The following is a 26735-nucleotide window of genomic DNA, read 5'->3' as shown; positions in this document are numbered from 1 at the left end:
CTCTAATGGGAGGCGCACAGGACGATCCTGGTCAGATGCCCGAACCACCTCAACTGACCCCTTTCCATGTGAAGGAACGGCTCTGCTCCGACCTCCTTACCCTATCTCTAGGTTATTAGATATTTACACACTGTAAGAATAGTGTATAGTATACACACCATAAGAGTACAAAGCCATCTACGTAGTCTTTAAGCACTTTCCCTTAGAAGAATTGTAGTAGCACCCTCATATTTTTTGTTTCCATAAGCTGTAAAGCTGTTGTCCTCCAACTGTTTTATTGTCCACATATTTGAATCAAAAGCTCAGACATGACTCCACATATATTTGGATCATATATCATTAATAATCACCACAAAAAAGAGGCAATTTTTCAATATGAATATGTTTATTGGTCTTTTAAAAAAGAGGTCTATAAACAAATAATTACGAGAAAATAAAAGATGATGAATACCTGGTTGTCAACAGCCAGTTCAATAGATGCAATAACAACCTTATATGGATGTTACAACTCAGAACCCAGTCAACCCCTCCTCAAGAAAGCTTCACAGGTCACACAGAATACTGCCTGTAATAGAGAATCAGTGTGTTTGTATTGTAACACTGATGCATACCAAGTAATAAGTATTTAATGTGATAGAGTACTCAAAGAAAGATTTGTTCCCATCTGTTGTATTTTAATTCTTTGCACCACCTATCTGCTGTCTGGGGTAATGGCTAAGGCACTCTCTGGAGAAACTTTTTCCCCTATTTGCACTTACTTCAAAGTGAAAAGCTGCGAACACGTGGCACACGATTAACTTTTTGTTTTTAACTAACATGGACAGAATAATACATTCAGCCATACCACGTGGATCCCCTGATCTACTGCACTAAAATCCAGCTCAAAATCACCACATCAAATAACAAAGCAATGAATACACAGTCATTGCCTAGCTGTAAATCATGTGTGTGGATACAACGGCAACTCAAGAGATTCTGACTATAACAAGTATAACATATTCAGATTCTTTGAGGATCATAAAAACATCATTGGGTCTCATTTTGGTTCATTCTCTGTGACACAACGTCCTTAAATCATTTCTAAAATGCCACAACAGCATGGACAAAGACAAGTATTAACATCTGTGTTTAAAAAAAGAAACTGCTGTTACATTAAAGCAGCCAGTGGAATAAACAATTTAACAGTATAGTACCATAATTTAACAGTAGTGTAACACAGTCCTGCACCAACATGTCAACACATTTTTATTTGCAGCCGTGTTTCTAAGCATCAAGTACATTTCTCTGATGGTAAATTACAATAACATGGATGTTTGCTTCATTTAATGGAGGTTTGTTTGACGTTACGTCTCCTGCATCGAAGCTTAATGTTGATTCATTCATGATGGTAAATATAAGAAGCAGGAAAGAGGTGGCAGTCTGAAGAGATTTGCACAGTATGACATAATATTTCAGGACTGTTCAATGAGTGTATATGAGCGGTCCAGCAGAGGGCCCCCTCACTCCAGATATCTGCAGCCATGACAAGGCATTTGCATAGCTTATCTCTACTCTTATGAGGATGTACTTTATACATTTAATAATGAACATTGCACGTGGGCAACTGCGAGTTCATGAGTGCAGCCTGCAGAACATGATAATGCATTCAAAGCACCTGGATAACTGATGAGGATACAGTAATGGTAGAAGGTACAGTATGTTGTAGCTATGACTATCACACACAGTATATGAAAATGTTTCAGACAGTAAAACCAAGTTATAGGCAAAAAATCGGCACTGCAGTGAAGATGGAGAATGGAGGAGGTCAACTTCAAGTATGTCATGGTTCACTGAGGGAAGTGTACAAAAATTGTTGGAGGGGGTCAAATAGTTGCATCAATAAAATGGCTGCTGTGCACGCCACAAGTCATGGTGGTGCATTTTGCCGTATGTGAAGGCAAAGAGTCTTATATTTGTGTCTGGGCTTTATTTTCCTCAACACAACTGACTTGTAGCTAACAGGGATGGGAAGGTTACTTTTGAAATATTATAGTTTACAGATTACTAATCAATGAGAAATGTATAAATTGCATAAATTCAGTTCAGTAGTTTTTGAAAAGTGCACAAAAAATTTTTTTAAATGAGCTGTATGCAACATTCAGAACATATGTGTATGACGCAGAGTCTGAGCCAGGATTGTCTGCACTTGGATCTGCAATCTCATTCTTTCGGTCACTACCCAGAGCTCATGACCATAGGTGAGGGTTGGAATGTAGATGGACCAGTAAATCGAAAGCTTCGCCTTCCAGCTCAGCTCCCTATTCATCATGATGGTCTGGCGCAACGCCTGCATCACCGTGTGTCAGTGTGTCAGTAACTGCTGAATGAGCGTGGCACAGAGCGGTGGTGATTAGCTAGCCGGTGGGATACACGAACAGGGACTCACATGCACTCACATGCAGGTGCAGCTGGACCTTCTTCCACAGCAGAGAAGCTTGGATCACAACACAAACAGAGGTGGCGTGACTTCATTCTCTGCTCAGGGCACCATTACTTCACTGTATCATTACATAACAAATAGATGTTTGCTGCTATATTAATGCTGAATGTTGTATACAGCACCTTGGAAGGAGCTGAACAATAAGTGTGCGGATTCTGCTTTATTTAGTCTGTCTTTACCTGCTGGGAAGCCGACGCTAGCTTGCATCTGTCTTCAGATATCAAGCTAAAGTCTTGTCAAGAGACTCTGCAGACTTTTCTGCTTTATCTCTGCAGGATAATTAAAGTGGACGCTTGCTTAGTCCATAGCTATGTGGGATAACCTGTATGTTTTTCAGTGTGCACAGTGCAGGTAGTGCAGGGTTTTTTAAATTATTAACGCTCAATGACTGTATCTTGTACATGGAGTCCTAAAAACATGATATTTCAGTCATGTTTTGGTCTTGTTGCATTTTGTAAATTAAAATTGTGTTTTGGCCCAAAGCTTGAAAAAAATAGAGATTTTACTTTTTGGCCATATCATCCAGACCTAATGTGTTGTATAAATTGTGGATACAAAGAAAGTCAGGGAGCGTTCAAAATAACTATTGTGCTGGTCAGAGAATGAAACATAATCCTCAGCCTCCCTTCACACCCAAATAATTTTCATACAGTCCCTAAAGAGAGCTTCCTTATGTTTGCATAATGTGAGAAATTTTATTTACTCTTCGTCCAATGAAAGCCAAACACCATCCTCCTTTCACGAGCTCCAGAAACCTCAGCAGTAAAACAATGTGCGTTATCAGCTCACTGCATTGACTGTATTGCACTCAGGATGACAGTGATGTATTCATCAAAACATTAAAAAGCTTATAATCAGCATTTCTTTGAATCCCATTAGCCTGTCAACATTCTACCTTTCACTTTCAGCATGAGAGGTGATTGTGTTGTTTGCAGATGCATCAGCGTTCACACAGGAATGTCTCACATTCCGATTTTGTTTCATAATTGAAGAATATGATTTGTTTTTAAGGTCAGAGAAGACAGCTCACTCCCTAAGTGATGATAGTCAGCTGCTGCATACCTGTGGGTGTAACAGTTCTGGTGCGGTCGTCCTGACCTGAAATAAACTGGTGTGTGTGTGTGTGTGTGTGTGTGTGTGTGAGTGTGTGTGTGTGTGGGGGACTGATGATAATGCTAACATTTGCACTCTGCTCTGCTCTGGTGCACTAACGCTCACCACCGCAGCACTGACAACCAGGGAAAAGGCCACACGGTGGAGCAGAGCACTTGACTCCCTCCAGCTCACATTGATCGCACGCCTCTCGATATGTAACGCTGACTGACCTGGTGTGAAACCTCTCCACTTTAGTGAGCTTCAGCCTGTCTAATCAGTGTTAAGTGCTGAAACTCACTTAAAAGCTTCTTTACGATTAAAAATTTTTGCACGCCTTCACAGATGTAAAGCTTCATATTAAGGACACATTAGGTGCTGATGGCTCATTAACCGAAGGAGGGAGGGAGAGTACAATCTTAAGATGGCAAGAGGAGAGGGGATCATATGCACAGTAGCAGACCATGCCCCTCCCCCTCGCTAAGTGCTGCAGAGATGCAAGGGAATGTGTGTGTACAAGTGTGTATGTGAGGAGCTGTGCATAGGAGGAGGGGGGATGGGGAAAAGAAAGTGTGTTTATGTGTGAGTGGAGGCGGTTTCTACAGTTTGATGATGGTTGCAGATGAAGCAGGGTGAGAGAGCGGACAGGACAGGAAGTGGATGGAGGTGTAACCCCAGCTGGTCAGGTTTCTCTCCACTTCACCAGCTCTTCGTGTATCATCAGCTGGAGGAAGTTTTCACACACACAGAAGAGAAAGGGGGGGCTGAATTCACTGCTTAGTGTGACTGGATCTAGTATTGTTCGAGTTTATATAAGCTATGCAAAGATTAAAGATTTTTCAACATCAAATCCCCGGGGGATTTATATCTCCTCAGGAAGAAAGCTCCTCTTTACCAAGCTGAGGGGGAGGCGATGCTGTCAGAGCAGTTGCCCAGGAGGGAGATTGTCGGCCTGGGGGCAGTACAGTGGGACAAGGGGCGTGGTTTCTCCACAAGCCTCCCAGGACGGGACAGGAAAATGTGCTTCTCTTCACGTGTGTCATGCTTATGAGGTCCGACAGCAGAGTGCACAATGCACTCCTCAGCTGCTGCACCGCTATGTGCCAGAGCTCCTCGCGCACAGTCTCACACATACACACACGAGTGCACACAAACATACATAAAGATCTCGCTAGCTTATGCACACAAACACACACACACACATACACACACACAATCTCTATCCATTTCTCTAAGCTGGGACCAGCCAGCAGCAAGAACAACCATCCATGGCTTTGACCCTGAATCAAACATTGAGAGAAAGAGGGGACGCGGGGAGGGGGGTCGATAAAAATAGGACAAGTTGTTTCTGTAGAAAAATAGAGGAATTTCCAGAGGCTGATAAAACGTCTTTGGCACTTCTGAAAACACAGCATACAGAAAGAAATCGACACTGAGTATAAAAGGCCAAACTAGAAAGCTCTACAGCGAGAAAAGATTAAGATAATCCAGGTTCATCCACAAATGAGTCTGGCCAGTCCCGGGTGGATTTGAGCCTGAACAGGCCCGTACTCCACCATCTCCCCGTCCACAGTGATCATGCCTTGGGGAGAGACAGGCTCCAGCCGCAGGGCCTTCACCTTCTCATACACCAGGTAGGGGCATCCGCACGCCAAGTGGCCGCCCTTCTCCATGGCGAGGAAAAGGCGCAGGAGGGCGGGACGGGAGATTCCTGCTGTCACATAAAACAGGTGAATCACACCGTCATCTGCATTTGCACCAGGGACTGTCCACAGGTCCTCAGCCAGGTGGGACTGGTAAATAGCCAGTACCAAGACAAAATCCTCCTCCTTGACCACCGTCCAGCTCTCTGGGACTGGTTGGTCCAAACCAGGAAGCAGAGAGTCCTCCGGTGCTCTGGTCTTGACATCACTCTGGGTCTCAGGTCTCTTGGTGGTGATAGCGTTGTTGGAGGAGTTGGTGATGGTGTTGTGGTTGGAGTTTGTGCTGTTGTGATTGTGGCGAGAGTTCTGGTTTGGAGAGGAATTGGGGAGGAGGCGACAGGGAAGGGAGGAGCAGAGCGAAGGGCGCTGAGGTGTGGAGGGAGGGTGGTTGGCCTTGATGCTCCCTTTTGGATGTTTCGGTGTCTCCTTTACAGGCAGATACGCTAACCGGCCCTGGTAGACTCTGAGGGAGGCCAAACGCACCAGGGTGCCCATCAGGAAGCGGATTGCTCCAACATGGCGATATTTCTCGCTTTCGATGTCGACGTCGGCCACGAAGCCCCAGGCCAGAGAGAGGAAGGAGAAGAGGCGCTGGCGAGAGGACAGGTGGATCGACACCAGGTCCATGGAGACAACCAGACCTTTGCACAGCATGAAGCCACAGCTCAATAGTAGCTCCTCGTTCCACGCTGGAGGCGACCTGAAAGAAGGTCAAGAGTTAGAAGCAATCATAGCATCAACTGAGAGTCTTATCAGTTACTCTTGCCAGCCCCTCCAGGATTTCAGATGTTGCAATCACAATTAACACAAATTCAACCAGTCCTAGTGAATTCTGTGCAGTTTCCTGTGGGTTTCACCCATCATAGCAGTCCCTCGCACAATGTCAACTTAAACACTTGTTTGTTTCTGATTGTGAAGACTCAGATGTGCGACATGAACATCTCTCATTTACCAACTAAAATTACTGCCAAGCATATGCAGGCTGACGCTGTTGAGAGCATTTATACTTGTGCGGTGGTGTGTCTGTGTCACTCTGCAGTTACACCTCCAAAATACTAGTCAGCAGTCGGGTTTCTGTGAAGTGCTGTAAAGTTTAGTTGATTCAAAACACACATTAAATACACATTAAACATGGCTTAATAGAGACAATTTCAAACACAAGTACACAAATCAGCTTCACTATAACTCGCAGCATTCACAGACAAACACTTGTCTTTATCTGGACACATTTGCCCCACAAATACAACATGCTGATGTTTTTAGCACAAGCCTATGGCATTTTACATTGCATAAATTAGCCTAGCGGCTAGCGGATTTTTCCTCTACTCGTGTGAAGCCAGGGACAACAACAACATTTAACAAAGGTAACGTTACAAACTTTGGCTCCATTACAACTCAGAAGGTTCACTGACAAAACAACTGTCTTATACTAAACACGTTTTCCAACCAAATGCAACATGCTAACGTTGTTAGCACAAGCCTATGGCATTTTACATTGTATAAATTAGCCAAGCGACTAGCAGAGAGTTATTTTGTGAAGGTTTTATTATCTTCACAGCAGTGGTGATTGCTCTAAGACTGCAAGGGAAGCTCAGCTTCCCCTAAAATGTCAAGAAATAAGTGGTCAAATATGTACTGTTGTGTTTACATTTCATTGACTAAATATGCGCTAGAACGCGTTCAACTTTTGTTCAGAATCAGCTACTTATCACAGGTCACTGACGCGACTTTCTTCTCATTCCCGTAGCGTCACAGTGCATTAAACAGTGTTGAAGCTCAGCGTCCAAAGACTTCAATGGGGAAGCATAGAGTGGGTTGTTCCACTGCAGCGAAACTAGACAGTCATTGGATAAATGCTCGGTTTTGTCCCACCAATCGGACGCTCAGCGTCTCTGGAGGTCTATGGGGCAGTGGGCTGGCCTCGGCTGGCCTGGACGCTGGGCTTCTGCATGGTGATTGGATGATCTGTCTGAGGCTGAATCCCTTTTTGATTGACAGCGAAATGAGCGAATCAGCGATCTGGAAATATAAACCACCACCGGAACATTTTTCAAGTTTCATTCCGTTGTTCCGAGTTGATCTGGAGACTTTTCCAATCCTCTTAGTGACTTTCTCTTTGTTAAAAACGACTAGTGACAAATCTAGCATCTTGTTCTGGTGTTATTGGAGACTGTACTCGTGTTTGGAGACTCTGACTTCTGTCGCTCTGCAGTTACTGTCCCCAACGAGCAGCGGGTGCTGCTGTGAACCCTTCCACCGTCCCAAAGCACTCACAGACGGTCACACTAGCCTCGCACAGCTACCCCAGCTAGCGAGCGAGCTAGCAAGCCGCACATAATGGCAGACAATTTGAATATTGTCGACCGGATATTGGCAAAGCCATTTGATAGTCTTACGAGGAGAAACTTAATTAAGCAGCAGGGCAAATCAACACCTCAGATTGATATGGTGCAAAGGGTGCGGAAAAGTAACAGGTCTTTTCACTCGTATGAAAATCTTTGAGGTGTGTTTTGCTGTCGTTCTGTGACATGAGTGTGGTTGAAAAACAGCTTCAATTAAATGCTCCTTTTATAAGTTAGTGCCTCGCTACAATATGACAGCTTTTATGATGTAAACTTAAAGTGGGCTTCCCCTGTTTGAAAGCCCAGCAGCCGCCACTGCTTCACAGTTTATTGTTTCTTATCTGTGAAATTAAAGTAAATAAAAGCCTTGTTTCCACTGAGGGAAATGGTTTCAGCTTACAAAAATAGACAGGAGATGTGCGTCGCTGCGACATATAGTTACATTTCTTAGGAGGTGCACATCAGGCTACGACCCATACCCCGTATGTATGGTGTTGATTCGACGCAGAAGTATAAATCCAACTTAATTGTAATTGGAACAAGTTGTCTTCAATTTTAAAATAACTGCACCAAAAGATTGCAACCATTTTTGCAATCTCCTCCTGCACTTTAATTGCAAAAAACATCTAAAAACATTGCAACATGCATCGAAATTTTGTTTTGGAAAAGCTGTCATGAAATCAGGCATTTTAGGCCACAACAATCTCCACAAAACACCTGTGAAATCCTGGTGAGACTGTCTTAATGTCACAATTACTTGGCAAAGGAAAACAACAACCGAGGGGGCACTTGGGCTCCTGATCACAGTATTCTAAAAACCCTGGCTCCGGCCCTGATCACACCTGCAGCTCCTAGGAGAACACAAGCACTAACCCCCGGGGGACAAATATATTCCCGTTTTCTTCTGTGACGTTGTGCCCACAGCCAACCAGCAGATGGAGATGACACCCTGGACATGTTCTGGGTCTACTATTTCCACATCTGCACCCTGGACTGTAAGCGCTCATAATGTGCAAGTTTCTAAACCCATCTCATCATTTCTCTGTGAGTTATCAGCAGCCTGAAATGACCTCTGCTGCACAGCCAAGCAGTTCCAGTCCGCTTGGCTGTCTCTGCCCCCTCCTGAGAAATGATGTGCACAGTCAGCCCTTGGCATAATTACACCGAAAGGAGATAAATCGTTCTTTTTTAGGCTGAGGAAGGTTCTTCTTATTCTGTACTGTTGGTCCATGCATTTAAATGACTCATTAATGGACTGACTCACTGTGAGTAGTGGTGGACAGAGGCGGCCAGGGCGTTGCCTGAGCCACCTGGTAGAATACCCAGAGGGGTCTGAATGGCCTCTTGCCAGTCCTCCCGCTCCATCAGACCATTTATCACCTGAATAAACAAGAACAATACAAAAACAGAATTAGAGCACGGTCCTAAATAGAAGGCAGCGTTTGTGTGTGACTTACAGTTATGAGAAAATGTGTTTCTTTGATTGCTGTTCAAGTGGTACCACCAGGGAACATGGAGCCACTCTGGCTTTAGATTTATACAGCCATAATATAATACAGCACAGAGCAGAAAAGCACCCACACAATGACCTGTGTATTTTTTTTTTAATATTGTTTCTCATCGTTTTTAACAACTAAAATCAGTGAAGCATCTACAGAGCAAAAATTACTATTAATCAATGACTGCAGAGATCATAGGTGCCAGAATCACTGGGCTTTTTAGTACAAATTAAATTTCTACAGGCCTATTTTGAAAAGTGCTAAAAATAGAAAGAGGGGTGAGAGAGGTTGTATTAGTTCCATTGATTTAATGGAAGATTTGAAATGCTCAAAAACAAGTCAAACAAAGACATACATTGAAATGCAATACATATTGTATGTGTTATATATCTATATCTATATATTTATATCTATATAATCAATGAATCACATGATAAAAACATATGATAAAGGTCCAGTGTGTAGGATTCAGGGGGATATATTAGCAGAAATTGAATACTATATTCATAACTACGTTATCATGAGTGTATACTCACCTGAAAATAAGATCATACAAACCAGTGCAGATCCGAGTGCAGAAATAATCAGCAATAAAGTTTGCGCGTGACTCATGAAACATTCGTATCTTGCCAATTACAGCGTAGGAATGATCGGGCTTTTGTGGCACCTGAAGACAATCATCAATGAAATATCTCTGTTTGGAAATGTAACCCCTGAATTTACAATATGGAGAGACATAAAACAGCCAAGAAGAGAAACTTCTCTGAGCTATAAATGGAAACACTGATGCCCCAGGTCCAATTTAACCAACTGGTTCTATTTGGAAGCCTGAGAAGTGGCATCAAAGGTATTCGGAAAAATGCAGCATAGCGTTGCAGTGGACAGTCAAACTTGAGGCTGGAATATGAAATGTATACATCCTTCCAGGGGGCAGTGGTTAGCATTGTCACCTCAAAGCAAGAGGGTTCCTGGTTTGAACCAGAGGTGGGGGAGCCCTTCTGTGTGGAGTTTACATGTTCTCCCCGTGTCAGGGTGGGTTTCCTCCGGGTACTCCAGCTTCCTCCCACAGTCCAAAGACATGCAGGTTAACTGGTGACTCTAAATTGCCTGTAGGTGTGAATGTGAGTGTGAATGGTTGTTTGTCTCTATGTGTCAGCCCTGTGATAGTCTGGTGACCTGTCCAGGGTGTACCTTTCCTCTTGCCCAATGTCAGCTGGGATAGGCTCCAGCCCCCCTGCGACTCTAAAGAGGATAAGCGGTTACGAAAATGGATGGATGGATATATTAACAACATTAGCCCATATATTGCATAATACTGATATTGTACTTATAATACTCATATAAAAGCTATAAAAGCTTATCACTGACCCAGACCAAGGAGTGTGTTGCCACGTGTATTGGGTCTGCTTTATCTTCGGGCATAACGGGTGGTGGAGGAGACACAGACACACCACCTGTGTCCGAGCTGACAATTGTAAAAATGTAATCACCTAAGACACTAGTATTTCAATGATTTCACTGTTGTAGGGTTTATCTGGTTTTTTTTTTAGTAATGTTTAAATGACGTAAACATGCAATGGCTTTGGCTTGAGCTGCGATAGAGAGTATGCAGCGATGTGAGCCCTTACAAAATGTAATATTTTGTCATAGGATATACATTTTTAAGTGATATGTTCTTACTTGCTGCGCCGCAACCGCAAGTCCACACTGACTCAAACTTGCGTCCACGAGTTAAGTCCTGACGCGAGATCTGATCGTAGCCTCCGCTCACGTCCACATTGATAAATGCCAAGCTTTGCATGGAAATGACCACACCCAGTTTTTTTGTCATACATTTGTTTCGTAAACACTTGTATTGTTGTTACCTTAGAATGAGCTGTTTATACCTACAACCCTATACCTACGGCTCTCCTCCACGGAGTCCACCGTGTTGTTTCTGCAGTAGCCCAAAACAGACAAACCAAACACTGACTCTAGATAGAGCCATTTATGTTTTAACGTTTTCGCATTTTCACGTTGACCACTGTAGCTCTCCTACACTCTTGGCACATCGGAGAAGTTTCATTTGGTTGCAATGTTGCATCCCTTACTACTAAATGCTCCTAAATTTTACACACCGTACCTTTACATGACAATTACAAAGGAAATACATATAAAAATGTGTACTGTAGGTCACAATTTGATTTGTTTTTATCTAGGCACTTTTAATCTTCTGTTTTGATTATCATATCACAATAGTCTGGGTCAAACTCTAAGCACCTCATACAGCAGTCCGTCTCCAGACATGATAACCAGGGCGTCCCACTGCGACAGGTCGGCCTTCTTCACCAGCTCCCGTGCGTGGTTCTGGTGCTCTGAAGGAAAGACATGCAGACAAGAGAGAAAGAAAAAAGACAAAACAGAGGATGTGTAGGACAAACTGAGAAAAATAAAAACAAGGGCAAGGGCAGAGAAAAGAGACATGCTGCCTTCATCACCAGCCTCTGGGGTGGGATCAGGGAGATTAGGCAGAAAAGAGATTCAATTTCCCTTTATCAGGCAAAACATATCACATTAGCCCATCCAGCGGCTACTCAACAGCTCCGAGGCAGCTTAGCTGGCCTGCAAACATCTGTGACTGACAAATATCTGCATGTGTGTGTGTGTGTGTGTGTGTGTGTGCGAGTGCATTCACTGGACGCATGTGCTCAGTATGTGTATGTGTGTGTGCATATTGGTTAATGCGCCGGCGGAGGACTGAGCTATTTGTTCAGCCTAGTTTTATTGGCAGCGTCCTTGAGTGGGTCCCTCTGCAGGGGCTCTCTATGGGCTCATCCCGGCAGCATTAAAGTCTACAGTCCTACCAGCCGAGACTCCCCAGTGGAGTGGTGTGTATGTGTGTGTGTGTATGTGTGTGTGTGTGTGTGGAAGAGGGAGAGAGACAGAGAGAGGAAGGCAGACGGCAAAGAAGTTAGCAAGTATTGATGCACTGCCATCATGAAGGAAATATTTTTCCACTCCAGCTCCAGTATTGATCGAGGACAGAACTGGAATAAAAACAACTGCCCTCTACCTCCCTTTCACTTTGCTCAACCTCTACCTGTCCCCCCCACACAACACACTCCCGGGCCTCCCTCTCCCAGCGGTGCGCCCTGTGTTGCTGCTGTTTGTTTGCCGTGTGCTGTGGAGGCTGAAGGCAGTGATGCAGTGCTGTGTTGACAGACAGAGGCAGTTAGAGAGTAACTGCGCTGCACAGCTGACTCAGCACTTTAAAGCTGCCGGGGCTCGGAGCTGATGCTTTACTTCCCAGCCACTTCCTTATTCACGGGGTCACAGCCAAACACACACAAACACACCAACCAAAATCTGAACCCAGCTCTCGTGTTTATTGTTAATTTGTTGATCTGTCTTTGAGCTGCACAGATTTTGGCTGACAATTACACTCTACCAAGACAACAAATAAATACACACTTGAAATTTCAGGTATATTCCATTTAGGGGTGTCGCGATATACTAGTTTAGATGATGAATATGATATTTAAAAATGAATAATACACATATGATAGCATCATGAAAACAATCCAGCACCTCTTAAATCATTTCCATTTCTTTGTCTCCCTCCCCCGATGCCATCTGGTTCCTTGTGACTTCACATTAAAGCCGGGGTAGGCAGAAATCTGGAAAAACCCCACCTACCAGACGACGCGGCATATGCAGTCGCTTCATGCATCAGTCCAGCATTTCACAGACATTGATTTATTTGATCTCTTTTCTTTATTGTAGAATTGCACACAGCTCATTTGCTCAGCCCCTCCTTGTCCAGTCACTCTCTTTTTACCATCACGACTGAGACAAGATTTGGCAAGCTAATGTTGGCCACCCCACCATCCCTCTGCCTCGCTCCCCGCCACTGTGGACTGCTTTCCCCGGGAGGAAAGCTGACAGCAGCCAAGGAGATGGACTTTTGGTCGGTGGCTGAAATGGCTCGAAATCAGCTTGCACAAATGGCAGCAGCAACAACTGGGTCTAACCTGTAAGCTAGTCTTGCAGGCAGTTGCGATTGTCCAGTCTCCTGTAGCTGGGGGTTCGTCTCCAGAGCTACTGCCCGTTCTCCTGCCGGTGAGGTGGTCTGAAGCGACGGGGAGTAGGGTGGAGGACACTCTGATTCGAGGACCTAGCTGACGTTAGCTACATGAACGTGAACATGACGCAGCAGCCATGAGCCTAACTGTATGTTCACACCAGCAGCGACCAGAGCTTCCAAAGCGGCGGAAGTCATTTATTTTCAGTGAGTGCCCGGCGACTTGGGCGACCTGGCCGTCAGCCGCGCGTCTTGGGCGACCAAAGCGACTGGAGTGGCTCCGGAGGGTAGTTAACTTTATGGTAATGAGCTCTGACGCAGTTCGGCGACAACCAATCGGAATGCCGACGTGCTTCGATGAAGCAGGTCCCAGAGAACAAGCTGTGTAACTTTGGTTCCTACGGCACACTTGCTCCGACAATGGGTATCGAGAACTTTATTACTTGTGTTCGCGCCCACTTAGTCCTTTATAATGTGTTGCTGTTCGGTTACAGAGACCAAAATAAAAATAATGAGGCTTGGAACTGCGTCGCGGAGGTAGTTGGTTGGTCTGGTGAGTTTTACAGTGTGTAATGTTAGTAATCGAGGAGAGAATTGCAAGTCTTCCTTGCTTGGTTTTAACGTTCGTACATTTTCTGTTTTCATTGACCAAACATAACTTTCTAATGTCCAACTATGAGCTTATTGACTGAACAACAGTGAACGGTGTGAACGTACAGTAAGGCTCCAGTTAGCAGAAAGCTAAATTATTAGCAACATTTTCTCTCCATCTCTGAAACACTTCGCTGATATTCACATGTTTTAGTTTGTTTATTGTCAGACTCTCTTTTTGATGAGTCCGTTTTCCGGTTGTAGGTTGCTTTGCAGTGTAGGGAATTGTTGCTAATGCTGGAATAGCAACTCTCTCTGCAGGATTCTCCGCTATTGAATCAGGTTTTCACAGAAGGGCGGAGCATGCACATCTGCATTCGTACAGTAGAACAGCCAATAGGAACGTCTCGGAAGTCTCCTGTCACTGGCCAGATTTTGCAAAGCTTGAAGACAGAGCCAAGAGGAGGGCAGAAGTCTAATTTTCTCTCAGATCACTTGAATTACAATATGCTCAAAGTTTTGCCCAGTGACGCCAAAATTAAGCTGCTCTTTTTGTATGATTTTGTAAGTACTCTTTCTCCACCTCCCTAGACTCATATTTTAAGATGAATTCATCGTCTCAAAGAGACAAAACACACCATAAACAAAGTTAAAGATGAATTTAACTGACAACTTTTTTTCAAATGTTCTATAGATATTGTGACGTTGTCATTAGCGTGAACTCTTCTGACCACGATAATCGTGTAGTGATTTAATATCGTGCCTGTCCTAATTCCGATTGTTTCACTTTAAATGCAGCATTTTCCTCCCCGTGTCACACTCCATCACGTTCTTCTGAGGTTAACCAGGGTAAAGATAAAGCTCGGTACACTGGATGCTTCATACAGTATGTAAAAGGTACACGCTGACACAAGAGGCGCCTCCATTGGTTCGTGTCCTTCCTCGGGCAAAGGCTGTGTGATACATTCATCAAGGAGCTGCGTGCTGGGAAAATGGGTTGTGCCTGTTAATCCACTCACGGTCGCTTCTGACTGGCTACCCTATCCGACAACTGAAGGCCCTCGGCGACCCACATCCTCCCCCCTCCTGCCACTCCACCCTGTTCTGCTCGGCCCGGGTCGACGTTGTAATTACTCTGTCTTTTTTCATCACCATCCAGCTGCTGACCTTCCTTTAAGTCCCAGGGGTCGGCACAAAGAGCCTGCATGCGCATCAGCGCTCTTTCTCAAATAAACAAACACACACAAACACAGTTTCACCCTCCTTTTCCGCTGTCTTCACTGTCATATTCAATCTCACTTTGAGCTGTATCAGATATTCAGCCAATGCACTGCCAGGCCGATGCTGGAAGAGACTGCTAATTCTTACCTGTCAAATCCTGCCAAACAGGGCTGGGGCTGGAGCAGAGGGGCGAATGTGAGTGAAAGGCTAAATGATGCACTGTGCATGATTTTTTTTTTCTTTTGGCATTAAAGCCTTTCCCTGTTTCCCAGCAGCTCCTTGGTATTCAGAGGGAGGTCACTTGAAGTTCAGAGCCTCTGATGACAGTAACCAACACATGGCACTGTTTAAGGTCACAAAAAGCCACCAGCAACTCATACAGAATGTGGAGCAGCTGGGGCGGCTGAGACGAGAATTGAATGTGTATCAGTGCTCGAGTGCCCGCAGATGTGGCCTGTGAATTTGGGACTACACAAATAATGCATCATAACTGCAGAGAGTGGAAACTGCTGCTGAAAGTTTGTTGATACTGTGATTACGCTAAGTTTAGTGTGTGTGAGCGTGTGTGAGCTCTTAGTGTAATTGTCAGGGTGACCTTGACAAGAATCCCACTGTCTCTGAATGTACACAACTGACCTGTGATGACGAGTGTGTAGGGAACAGCAGCCTCAGTGAGCATGCCCTGTATGTGGCCGGTGAAGAGCTGGAGAGCCTGGCCGCGCCCGCTGTGAGGGTTCACCAGAATCATGACTCTGCAGGGCCGACACACCTCCGCGTACACCACACCTGCGACAGGAGACACAGAGAGGTGGATGTGAGTGAAGGCAAAGATAGAGATGATGCAAGAAGACAAGAGAGGAGGTCTCCTTATGCATGATCAAATATTTAAAAGAATGTATAAGGACAGGCTCGTCCCTGAGGGGAAAGAAAAGAGCATGAAACGGTGAAGTCAGAGGCTGTGACAGCATTCAGATCGACGATGCTTAATGTTAATGTGACGTGCTGCGTTCTTCAAGGAGAGAGGGCTCACAGGTGCTTCTCATAGCGATTATTTATAGCAATTCTGTGACATTTTATTAATCCCCGCAAGGAAATCCTCCTGTTGCTTACGTGTCTCAAGGGAAGACTGAATACGCTTCATTACCCAGGGGTTGGCAGGGAATCAGCACCTTGCACAACTGATGTTCCAGCTCCCTTTTGAAAATAATATTCTAAATAATAAGACAGAAAACTGAAGGAGAGCAACAAAGTTACGTGTCAGTTAACTACAGTGTAAATAAGTAGCAAATGAAAGCTATTAAGAGAGAAAAAGGGGAGTGGGATAGCTTGACATTTTGCCAGTTACCTTAGCCTAGCATAGCATAAAGACTGGAAAAGGTATCCATGGACCAGCAGTTCTAAACCTCACTAATTAACATGTTTTATCTCATTTGTTTAATCCGGATCAGCTGCCAGGCAAACAGTGGCAACTCCAGGAAGTTACTGGTCCTGGCCAGGAAATATTTCAGCACATAACCACCATAACATGACACTTCTTAACACTATTTTTGTATGGATTTAACACAACAACAATTTCTTAGCTTTTATTAAAGTTCTTGAATGAAGCTTCTGATGTCTGTCGTTACTTTGTATGACGACATAAGTCCAAAGCTAACCCTAAAAAAACTTTAAATCCTGGAACAATATTAGGGATGTCAGTTTTGGTTAATTGAGCTTTCAATAGCCTGACAACCATTACCTGGTAACTAACCGGTTAATTTTTGAGAAAAAAAACCCAAACAAAAACAAAATGGCAAACAGCTGGCTAGCTGCATTAACATGCGAAAACACAGAGTGCCCTAGGAATGAGTCTTAAAACCCCGAAATGAGTTAGCATTTTCACACTCTCGGTTTCCTCGTCTCAAAGTCAATGGCTTTTTGGTTCGATGCCTGAAATAAGGTCCGTGTTTTAGGGCTGCCCCCTTATAGTCGACCACACATTAGTCAACCAGAAAGGTCATTAGTTGGCAAGATTTCATTGGTCACTTAGTCGCAGAAAGAAACCCCATGAAAAACAAAACGTGAAACTCTATTAGGAGCTGCACCTTGTCAGAATAATCAAAACCTAGCTATACGACTGATTCACGTGGGAATTTAATTTGAAAGGACAGACACAGGAAGTGACCACGCTCAGCAGTCAGACAGGAGTCAGGTTAATTTCCAGGGCTGGTACCTGCGGTTATTCCACAGGCTAGTTAATAACATGTCGGGCAGGAAATCCAAAGTGTGGGATCGTTTTGAGAAGGTGAAGGACGAACCCAAGGTGATATGTAAACTCATCTTCATTGGTCCACTACAAACATGACGTATCATCTGAAACATGGAAGTAGCTACATGCCCATTAGCCCACAGCGTCATTAACAGGCGGCTCGCTCAGTGTGTGACGTGCACTTGTAGATAAAATATAGGCCTATATTAATGAAGGTTCATTAGTACAGTTTTGTATTTCTCTGTAATGTAGCACAGTGTTAACAATGTTACTGATACTATTCTTTCTCACACCTTCAACTCAAACCATTGTGTTGCCCCGCCCAAAATATATCATTTAATAATGATAAATGTGCGACTAATAGTAGTCGACTAATGACAGCAACATATAGATTGAAATAAATTTTATCATTAGATGAAAACATGTATTGCATTTGAATGCTGATTTAGAATTTGAATTTTACGTTAATGAATAAAGCTTCAAACTATTTGGTACAGCCCTAAAATTGCATTAATCACTATTGCGCCTGCATGAGTTTTGCCTTAATAAATAAGGAGCTGTTTGTTTCACCTCATAAAGTTCCTATTCTAATATTAAAGCCATCTAATTGTAGTCCTGGCCGCCACTGAAAGGTTTTGCTACTTTTTAAAGTGAATTCAGAGAGAAGCATCCTGTGAAGGTGGATTTTTCAGCTGATGCCCTTGACCTTTAAATCAGACACAGACTCTCTGGGGACCATATCAGATGATTCAGAGAGGACATAAAGTACAATCCATTTTGGGGTGTGGAGGACAGAAACTTCTGTATCAGTTTCGACCATACTTGGCTGCTGGTGATGCTGATTTGGTATCAGGCAGACAAAATTACTAGCAGCACAAAATGTGATGGGTGGTTAAATTCCACCACCTATTTCTTATCAGGTAAATGAATCAGCACTGCTCCAGATACAGTAAGATGCTAAATGCCATGTTGTGACTCAGGAACATCTGTCTGCCTTGCCTGAGCTGTCTGAGCCTCAATTTCCAGTACTGTGACCTGTGCTGCACTGCTGCGGTCGCTGCCGCCCTCATTTGGCCCGTGATGATAGGACTCGGCGGAGGTACAAAAATATCTCAGTGAAAGAGGTGTAAACCCGCCAGGAAGAGAGGAGAGGAGAGAGAGTGCGAAAACACACAGGCACATGCCAAACTCTGCCTCCATTCACCCACACAGGGTTACCATTGTTTTTTTTAACCTGTATCAGAGCACAATGCCGCTGTCAGACACAAAGGTCCTCTCTACACTTCCAGAATATAGTAGAAACTGCCTTTTGACGATGAAAGAGCTTTAGAATTGGGCTTTGCACTCAAGTGTGCCAAGCTGAATAGCGTGCCCTTAATAAACCCACACAAACCCTCGAAAAGGTCAGATCTAAACAAATACAGATCAGCATCCTCCTCTGGAGACTCTGACACTGGAATTCATCATGCCTGAAGCACTGATGGAGGTGGAGGAAGGTTTGTCCAGAATGTCTTGTCCAGCTCCTTCAGTAGCCTGCGTGAATCACTGCACACAGTTCTGATGATTTCAATGATTCAAACAGAATAATGAATGAATGAAGTGAAGAAAAATTGAAATTCAGCGTGATTATCATGCTGCACCTTAGGACCCATGCTGCTATATTCTGAAGGGCTGCTCTAAAATCACTTATCATGCAAGTGAATCTATGTATTAACGCTGCAGTTGGTAACTTTTATTTGAAAAATTACTTCCTTTTTTTTGAATGACAACAACCAATCTGAGCCGAGGATTCTCCAGCGGGGCTGTCAAACATGTCAATCACTGCTCGGGCACTGCGGTCAAACTGTCAAACTAGGCAGCGCTGCTCAAATATGAATCAAGATTCTGTTACTGCATTGCCTATTTCTCACCTCAAATGTTTTCAGAAACATATTTAGTGCACTGTTTAGCTTAAAAAATGAGAATATTTGTGGCCTAGCTGCCATGCTTAACGCAGTCAACCAAAGTACCAAGCACCAGCCAAAGCAAACTTTCTCATTTTACAGCTAAACACTACACTTAAGTGTGTTTCTGAAAACGTTTGAGGCAAGAAATGCACATACGGAGGTAGAGCTTAAACCGCTAGTCAATTAAGTTGTAAATCGACAGAAAAAATTGACAATTATTTTGATGATTAATTCATTGTTTAATTGTCAGTTTTCAAGATTTTTTTTGTCTTATGGGGTAATAAACCGGATATTTTTAGATTCTGGACAGCTATTTCCTCACATTTCAGAGACCAAGCAATTGATCTGAGAAGATAATCAGCATATTAATTGACCATTCATTCATTCATTTTCCGTAACCACTTATCCTGTTAGGGGTCGCAGGGGTGCTAAAAAATTAGGATGAGTGTATTTGGAATGCATTCATCCAAGCAACAGTTATCTATATAACTGATAACTGAGGAGTAACACTGTGCACAAAGGTTGAATGGAAATATTCTGACTCATTTATCTGTCAGGGGATGGATGATTATGAAATGCTGATTATGTGCAATCGCTTGGCAGTTTATTAGATACAATAAAACAGCTCGACTATAAATCCAGCCTTCATGAAGTGATTAAGACATGTTTTTAATATTTAGTCTATGCGTAAATACTAAATTTCCATGCAACCATTATTCTTACAATGTATATAATGAATTGATTTCCTTTATATAGTAAAGGCAAACAAAGTCTGTCCAGAGATAATTAATGATTATTAATTGCACAGGATTTTTATCGGGAGACAACCTGGATTCAACCTCAGTGGCATGTTTTTACTCTATTTTACATGCAGGTTATAAACTGAATATGAAGTCATATGTTTCCTTTTCAATATACACTGCCAAACAGTATGTAAAGGCTACATTTTAAATCAGTCTCAGGGCCTTTAAAATTAAAACAAAGAAACAAAATCACTCTTTGGTCATTATCAGTAGACAAATGCCACTAATCACTAATGAGAACAAGGGATCACAAGCACCCCAAAAAAGTTTGGGAAGTGTTTTTGACTTTACAACCAAAAAGACTGCCGATATCAAGGCAGCTCAATACACTGTGGATAAATTCATGATTCATTGTCCATTATTTTTCAGTGTGCCGCCCCAAATTTCTGCCTCTGAAAATGTCTTCTTCCAGACACTCCTGCGGGGCTGTGCCTGTACGTCTGTGTGTGTGTGTGACAGGAAAACAGATGCAGGGTGTGAGGGTGTATGTGAAATCTGTCTGTGATGTGAAGTGAGATACCTGCGGGCAGATCCTGCCCGTCACACCGGCGAGCAAACTTTCGACTGCGGTGTGTGTATTTCACAGGGACAGGTTGGTAAACACACACAGAGGCAGCCAGGCGACAGGATGACAGCGCTGACAAGTGAGCTGATAGAAGAGTTATCATCTCATTGCCACTAGTGTTTCACAATGCTGATTATTAAATAAAAAATGCAATGTACCTTCAGTACCTCAAACTGCAGCACAGGTGGGATTTGTTTAACCATGACGCCACTCAAGAAAACTCTTGGAGCAGAAACAAATATGTGGGCTATTCAGTGAAAGACGTCTTGTTTGGGAGTAGCTCTATATCCAGACTGGACTGATGTGTCTGCAAACAAGCTGCATTCCAAGGCTGGGTGAGTGTTTGCCGGAGAGGAGGGGAGGGAGTCCAAAGGGCATAAACACAACTGCCCACTGAGGCATCACCAGGCGGGGGGGCGGGTTGGGGAAGGGGGTTGGCGTTGACAGGCCATCACAGCCGGGTGTCATGGAGCAGGAGACAAAGGGCCCTGAGGGACTGAGATGTTGGTCGGGGTGAGAGGTCGTCTGGTGACGCATTTTAGCCCTTGTCTCCTTCACTGAGTAGGCCACGATGACTTCAGCAGAGCCCCTCGGGAGGAGAGATCACACACTGACAGACACACACCTGACCCTGCGGCTCCTGAAAAACAGTCACTTTTGTGGGAGCTGAACAGACCGCAGCTCTCTCCTCCATATCCAAGCAGTCAGTGCAAGGTTCATGCTCACACTGGCACTGGAATAGCTTGCAAGAATTTAAACTTTAAAGGTCCAGTGTACAGGATTCAAGGGGATATAATGGCAGCAATGAATATAATTTAATAAGTATGTTTTCTTTAGTGTATAAAATATGAATTTCATATATTTGTTACCTTGGAATAAGATGTTTATACCTACATAGGGAGTGGGTCAACAGAGTCTGCCATGTTGCACTACCATGTTTCTACAGGAGCTCACAACAGACAAACCAAACATCAGCCACTGTTGTTAGCAGCTCTTTTGCATGAGCCGAATAGCATCAGTAAAACACATATTTTTAACATGAAACTGCTTTGTTCAGTGTTTTTACTGGTTGAAATCACCGGGCCCGTGTGTTCTGGAAAGGAAGAGACCTCTGTAGATAATTCGGCTCTCAGTAAAAACCAGCTGAACATCTGGATCTTAAGATATCAGAGACACAGATGAGCACACATTAGCAGGTGCTGTGCTAGTAGCCCATCTGCTTTATTCAGTGTTTTTATTAGTTTGACGACTCATTTCCACACTTAATGCCCGTATTTTCGTATAGTGTATGGTGTATGCCACTAATATTCAACGCAAGGAAATGCATTTCTTTCAGGATGGATAAAAACACCACCACAGAAATGGCAGAAAAGGTATTTTTGAGTGTTTTCAGTGTTCAGTCTTTTAGAATATTCACATGGAGCCATACAGAGACAAAAATGGGACCAATAATGCATGGTGACGAATATGTATTGATGTTGGCCTGTCAGGTGTGTAGCCAGTTTTATAAGATATTTTGTTAAAAGACGTATGATCTACTATGCATGTTACACAGCTAGCATGCTACCAGTGTTCACAACCTTAGCATGCCATCAAATGTTTTAGTCGAGCTGTATAACATTCATCAGTCTCTTAGTTAGTTCATTTATACACTAGTTCCCTGTGGCACATTGTATATGGGTCTGTCTGAAATCTGCCACAAACTGGACCGTAAAAAAATGGAAGGTGGAGTTTCACGAACACATCAGAGATCATGGAGGTTCTCATAGCAACATGGACTTCCAGTTGACTCACACAGAGCTATGTGGAAACAAGGCGTCCATCACCTGGTCTGTTTGTCTTGGAGAGGAAGAGACCTCTGCAGATAATTCAGCTCCCGGTGAAAACCTCCTGAACAGTTAACCCTAAGGGAATCCTAACCCAGAGTTTCAGCTGACTGCAGTCTGCAATCTTCACCGTTAAATGCTACAAAATCCTACACACTGCTCCTTTAAGGGTACACAGGGGTCAGACACAGAAGTTTGGGAACAATGAAGACTACCATCATAACTCTGTAGCACGAATGTAATCAGAAGAATGTAAAACCCACAATGTCTAAATTTTAAAGCTGTAACTGAGCTCCTACCAGCTGTTTGAACAGCATATAAAGGATACAGCCATTGGCAACGAAGGCAGCAGCTAGTAGTTTTGGAAAAAGTCAAAGCAAGTAACCATCATCTCACTCCTTTGCATGCAATCTCACTGTGAATCCTCAGCAGGGGAAATACTGTAGCAGACCATTAGCGTGTGCAGGACTGTATCATAGTGTGTGCACTTCATTATTTACGGCTCATTCATTCCAATGAACCTGCAGCGAGAGTAAGAACCCTCTGAGAGTATTGGTGCCGTCAGCCAAACTAAACTAGAGTCAATGAGTAGAGTTACAACCTCAGTGGAAACTGCACCTTCACATGTTCAATGAAGTGTTTATCTGCTTCAGTGAAAGTGCGTCACTCTGACTAAATACCAATCTTGTGCTGCAATTGCACTTTTAATCCAACCTTTCCATCTGCAATACCAGATGAGATGACACGCAATTAACTTAAATACACTATAAGGGATTAGCGACTCACGCTGACCTTCACACACCCTCTCCGACGAGGCAGCAAAGCAGCAATTCTGCTGCATCTATTACCACAACATTACTCATTTAAATCACATATCATATTCTGTTAAATACTGTATTATTGGTTGGCCTGGATCCGGAATGCTAAAACAAGCTCATAAATTAATGATATGATCACATCATTGCTGAGACGCTGCGTTCAAAAGAGGCAAAAAAAGAAAAAAATCTGGGATGAGAGACCATGTTAGAGAGCCGTTAGATGTCTGAGCTGGTTCATTAGTATGTGTGATTTGAAAACCTCCCAAGCTGGAGCTCTTTGATGAGTCCAGTGAGAAGATGGTGACAGGAGGGGCAGTTACCTCTCAGGTTACCATCTGCCTGCCTGCCTGGCATCCAGGGCTGAAACCCAAACTCCATGCTGGCTGCAGACCAGAGGGAGGTGATGTTCTTCATCACACAGAAGCACAGTCTCTCTCTTTATTCATCGACCTCTCTGTGTTTGCTGTGTACACCTGGAGGCTGTGACCAGGAGGGCACACCTCATTCCTTATCCCACTATACCAACACTTGCCTCCATCTTTGGCAACCAACATTCCAAATTAGTCACTGTCAAATCAAATATCCGCTTCCTCTTTGAACTGCCCGGGAGCACATGCCTGCTTTATATTTTAAACTGTTAAATATTTCTATATGAGGAAGAGGATATTAGCTGACCTGACATGCCGGATTCTGCACCCGTTCCCAGATGATGGACCATTTTGGGACTGAAACAGCTTTGTCTCATCATCAGCAAGTATCACCACTTCCTCCCAAATGAGTGATGGGGGTAATTAGCTGCATAAACACTTCTCATATAGTATTCATGTTAATGACTGTCTCATTGTGTACGAGGATGGAGCAAAGGGAAGCTAATGAGACTGGAAGACAAAGGAACCTGAGGACAGGCTGCATTTTAAACAGAGCGAGACATGACGAGACCTAATTAGACGTAGCTGCCTGCAAAAGCTGGGGATGAAAAACAGGCTTTGTTTTGATGTGATTCTTCCACCCGTCAACAATAAACTCTCAGTGGGAATTTACTGAGCGGGAATAATGAAGCCTGAGCAGCGGCTACACTCTCTGCAGACAGAGGATCAGTAGAAAATCTAACTACTTAAGTGATCAGTTTTGTGAGTGTGAGTGTGGGACTGTGCATATGTGTGTGTGTGTAAGTTCACAACAGGCTCCACATCCAGAACCATCATGCCTCTGACGGGCTGTATGAATGAATGAGGCAGCTGTAATTGCTGCTGGCAGGTGGATCACCTTTCAGGGCAGGTAGAGCAGGTTAGTGAGAGCAGAGGGAATGTGTGCATCCTCTCTGACAAACCTGTTTCTGGAAATAGAAATGTGTGCTGTGCTTGAGGTTTCATGTGGGGCTTTCTGAGTCAGGTAGCCTGATTTCATTTACTCCCTTAAATGCTCACTTTTGTCACATTAAAGAGTGAAATCACAGTGATGGCCATGAGAATATCCTGGCATGCACCATGTGACTGAGCTTACACTTGATGGTTTTCTCATCTTCATATAAAAATAGTATTTGCTAGCCTTCTCCTGGCCTGTGTTTTTGTAATATTAAGTTAATTTTTCAAGCTCCAAACCTGCTGTGACCCATGTTCCCCTCAGTGCTCACCGTCTCTCCGGGGCGCCTGCAGCACCGAGGCATCTCTGATGGCACGAGCCCACCTCTCAGCCTCCTGGAGGTTGGCGAGCGGGTCCTGGACCAGCGCGACCCGAAAGCACTGCTCCACTCTCTGCCGGGCCACTCCGGCGCTCATCCAGCGCCTCTTGAACGGGTAGAAATAGGCTGTAAAGTAGGCGCCGACGTCCGCGCCGTCCGGCCCTCTGTGCGCCCGGCAGCCGACACAGTCTGTCAAGTTAAAAACCACCTTAGTCCGGCCGGGTGATGAGGAGATCCTCTGGATGGTCAGGGCGCTCTCCGTCAAGCTCACCGAGTACCGGACCCTGTCGTTGAGCGTGTCGGTGAACTCCCCGTACAGCACGCCCACGACCCCGTTCCGCTGGCGGGATGGGTCCGGCTCAGAGGCGTCTTTCTCCATCCCGGGCGGAGAGAGCGACGCGTCCCGGAGGCCGGTGTGCGGATGGCGGTGCGGTGCAGACTGTGCTCCCTATCAGCCTGCTGTGGGACCCTTTGAGTGTGTGATAACAGCAGCTTTCCTAGTTCGGAGTCTCTCCCTAGTGACTGAAAGGGGAATGGCAGTGATGGAGCCGGAGGAGCGCGCAGCTCTGCTGTCCTGTCTGTCTCCGAGCGCACCTGAGGAAACACAGGAAACCAGATCATGTACAACACTTCAACTTGGCTTGACAAACTAGTTTCTCAATTTCAAGCATCTGCTCGGGCTTATTTATAAATATGTAGAGAACAATTCACAAAAAAAGCCCATACAGTTAACTTATTAATTCAAATCTGAACTAAATGTGACTAGACTCCCACAAACCCTCCTCCTTCTTGTCTGGATTGAAGCTACTTAAAAATAACCATTATGAGAATCTAATTTCTGATAACATCCAACAACACTCCCCAGCCAACATTTGTAACTAAGGGCCCATGTAGGTAGAAAATGGGCTGAAAAACTGACCCTATATGGGATTGTCCAGAGTCTATAATGGCCTCATGCCAACTGCCCATATGGGTGGTTTTACCCAAGTGGGCCCAGGATAAGATGCCCATTTTGGGCCCATACCCATTTGGCACTCAGGCTGCAGCATAACCCATGTGGGGCCCACTTGGGTAAAACCACCCATGATGGCGATTGGGGCCATTATAGTGCCAATATAGGGCCCAATTTTCAGCTCATTTACTAAGCACATGGAGCCCACATAGCTGACTGGCTTTTTCAGGTACTCGCCTATGAAGATGACAGATGTTTCTGAAAGCTCCGGACACAGCCGGTAAGTGGACCTTGAGTTTAGACTGTTTTGCAAAACTACATCATCTTTTATCTACAACTACTTTAGTGTTTAAACTTATTTCAAACAGTAAAACTGAAAAGGCATGTCGACTTTGTGAAAGAAATGACTTCCACTCTATTTATTTCTGCCCAAACTGCGAATCTCTATCAGTTCCCTCATCACATAGCCTAATTCCTCTATTAAATATTTAGATACACTGGCAGTCTCTGTCCCCTAAATGTCCTCTGGAAGAGATATTCCAATCATTTGTTGAATGTGATCCCAATTATCAGCCTCAGGCATATCCTTGTGAATCTGTTTGGAGGCTGGTGGACACTGCGCGTCTCTCTTTCATGTTAACTTCGGCTAATTGACAAAAACCTGCAGTCTAAATTAACCCCATTAATTTATGTATTAGCCATGGGAGCTATTTTGCTTTTTGATACACACATCTGACATCATATTTGTGATGCTTCGCATTAGTTGAGAGATGAAGTTAAAAAAAAAAGTTGTGATCAGACTGCACATATTGTTTTATTGTGTGATTTATTCCACACAGGCCTTCTTCATACTGATAATATATTGGTCAGTCCTTCTAGAGCAGGGATGTCAACCATACAGCCCAGGGG

General features: G+C 44.0%; 1 protein-coding gene across 1 annotated transcript; it reads right to left on the bottom strand.

Annotated features, from left to right (window-relative positions):
• Window positions 1-399: 399 nt before the first annotated feature.
• Window positions 400-25366, bottom strand: LOC125879259 (sphingosine kinase 1). The gene is made up of 5 exons (XM_049561012.1): window positions 24827-25366; window positions 15624-15773; window positions 11375-11469; window positions 8881-8996; window positions 400-5974 (listed from the first exon to the last, which is right to left on the bottom strand). The coding sequence occupies exons 1-5, from the start codon at window positions 25251-25253 to the stop codon at window positions 5065-5067; spliced, it is 1698 nt and encodes a 565-aa protein (XP_049416969.1). The 5' UTR covers window positions 25254-25366; the 3' UTR covers window positions 400-5064.
• Window positions 25367-26735: the final 1369 nt, after the last annotated feature.

This window comes from Epinephelus fuscoguttatus, linkage group LG19, assembly GCF_011397635.1.
Source record: "Epinephelus fuscoguttatus linkage group LG19, E.fuscoguttatus.final_Chr_v1".
NCBI classification, from domain to species: Eukaryota; Metazoa; Chordata; class Actinopteri; order Perciformes; family Serranidae; genus Epinephelus; species Epinephelus fuscoguttatus.
The sequence above is the reverse complement of the archived record's forward strand: the minus strand, read 5'-3'. Positions and strand labels throughout refer to the sequence as shown.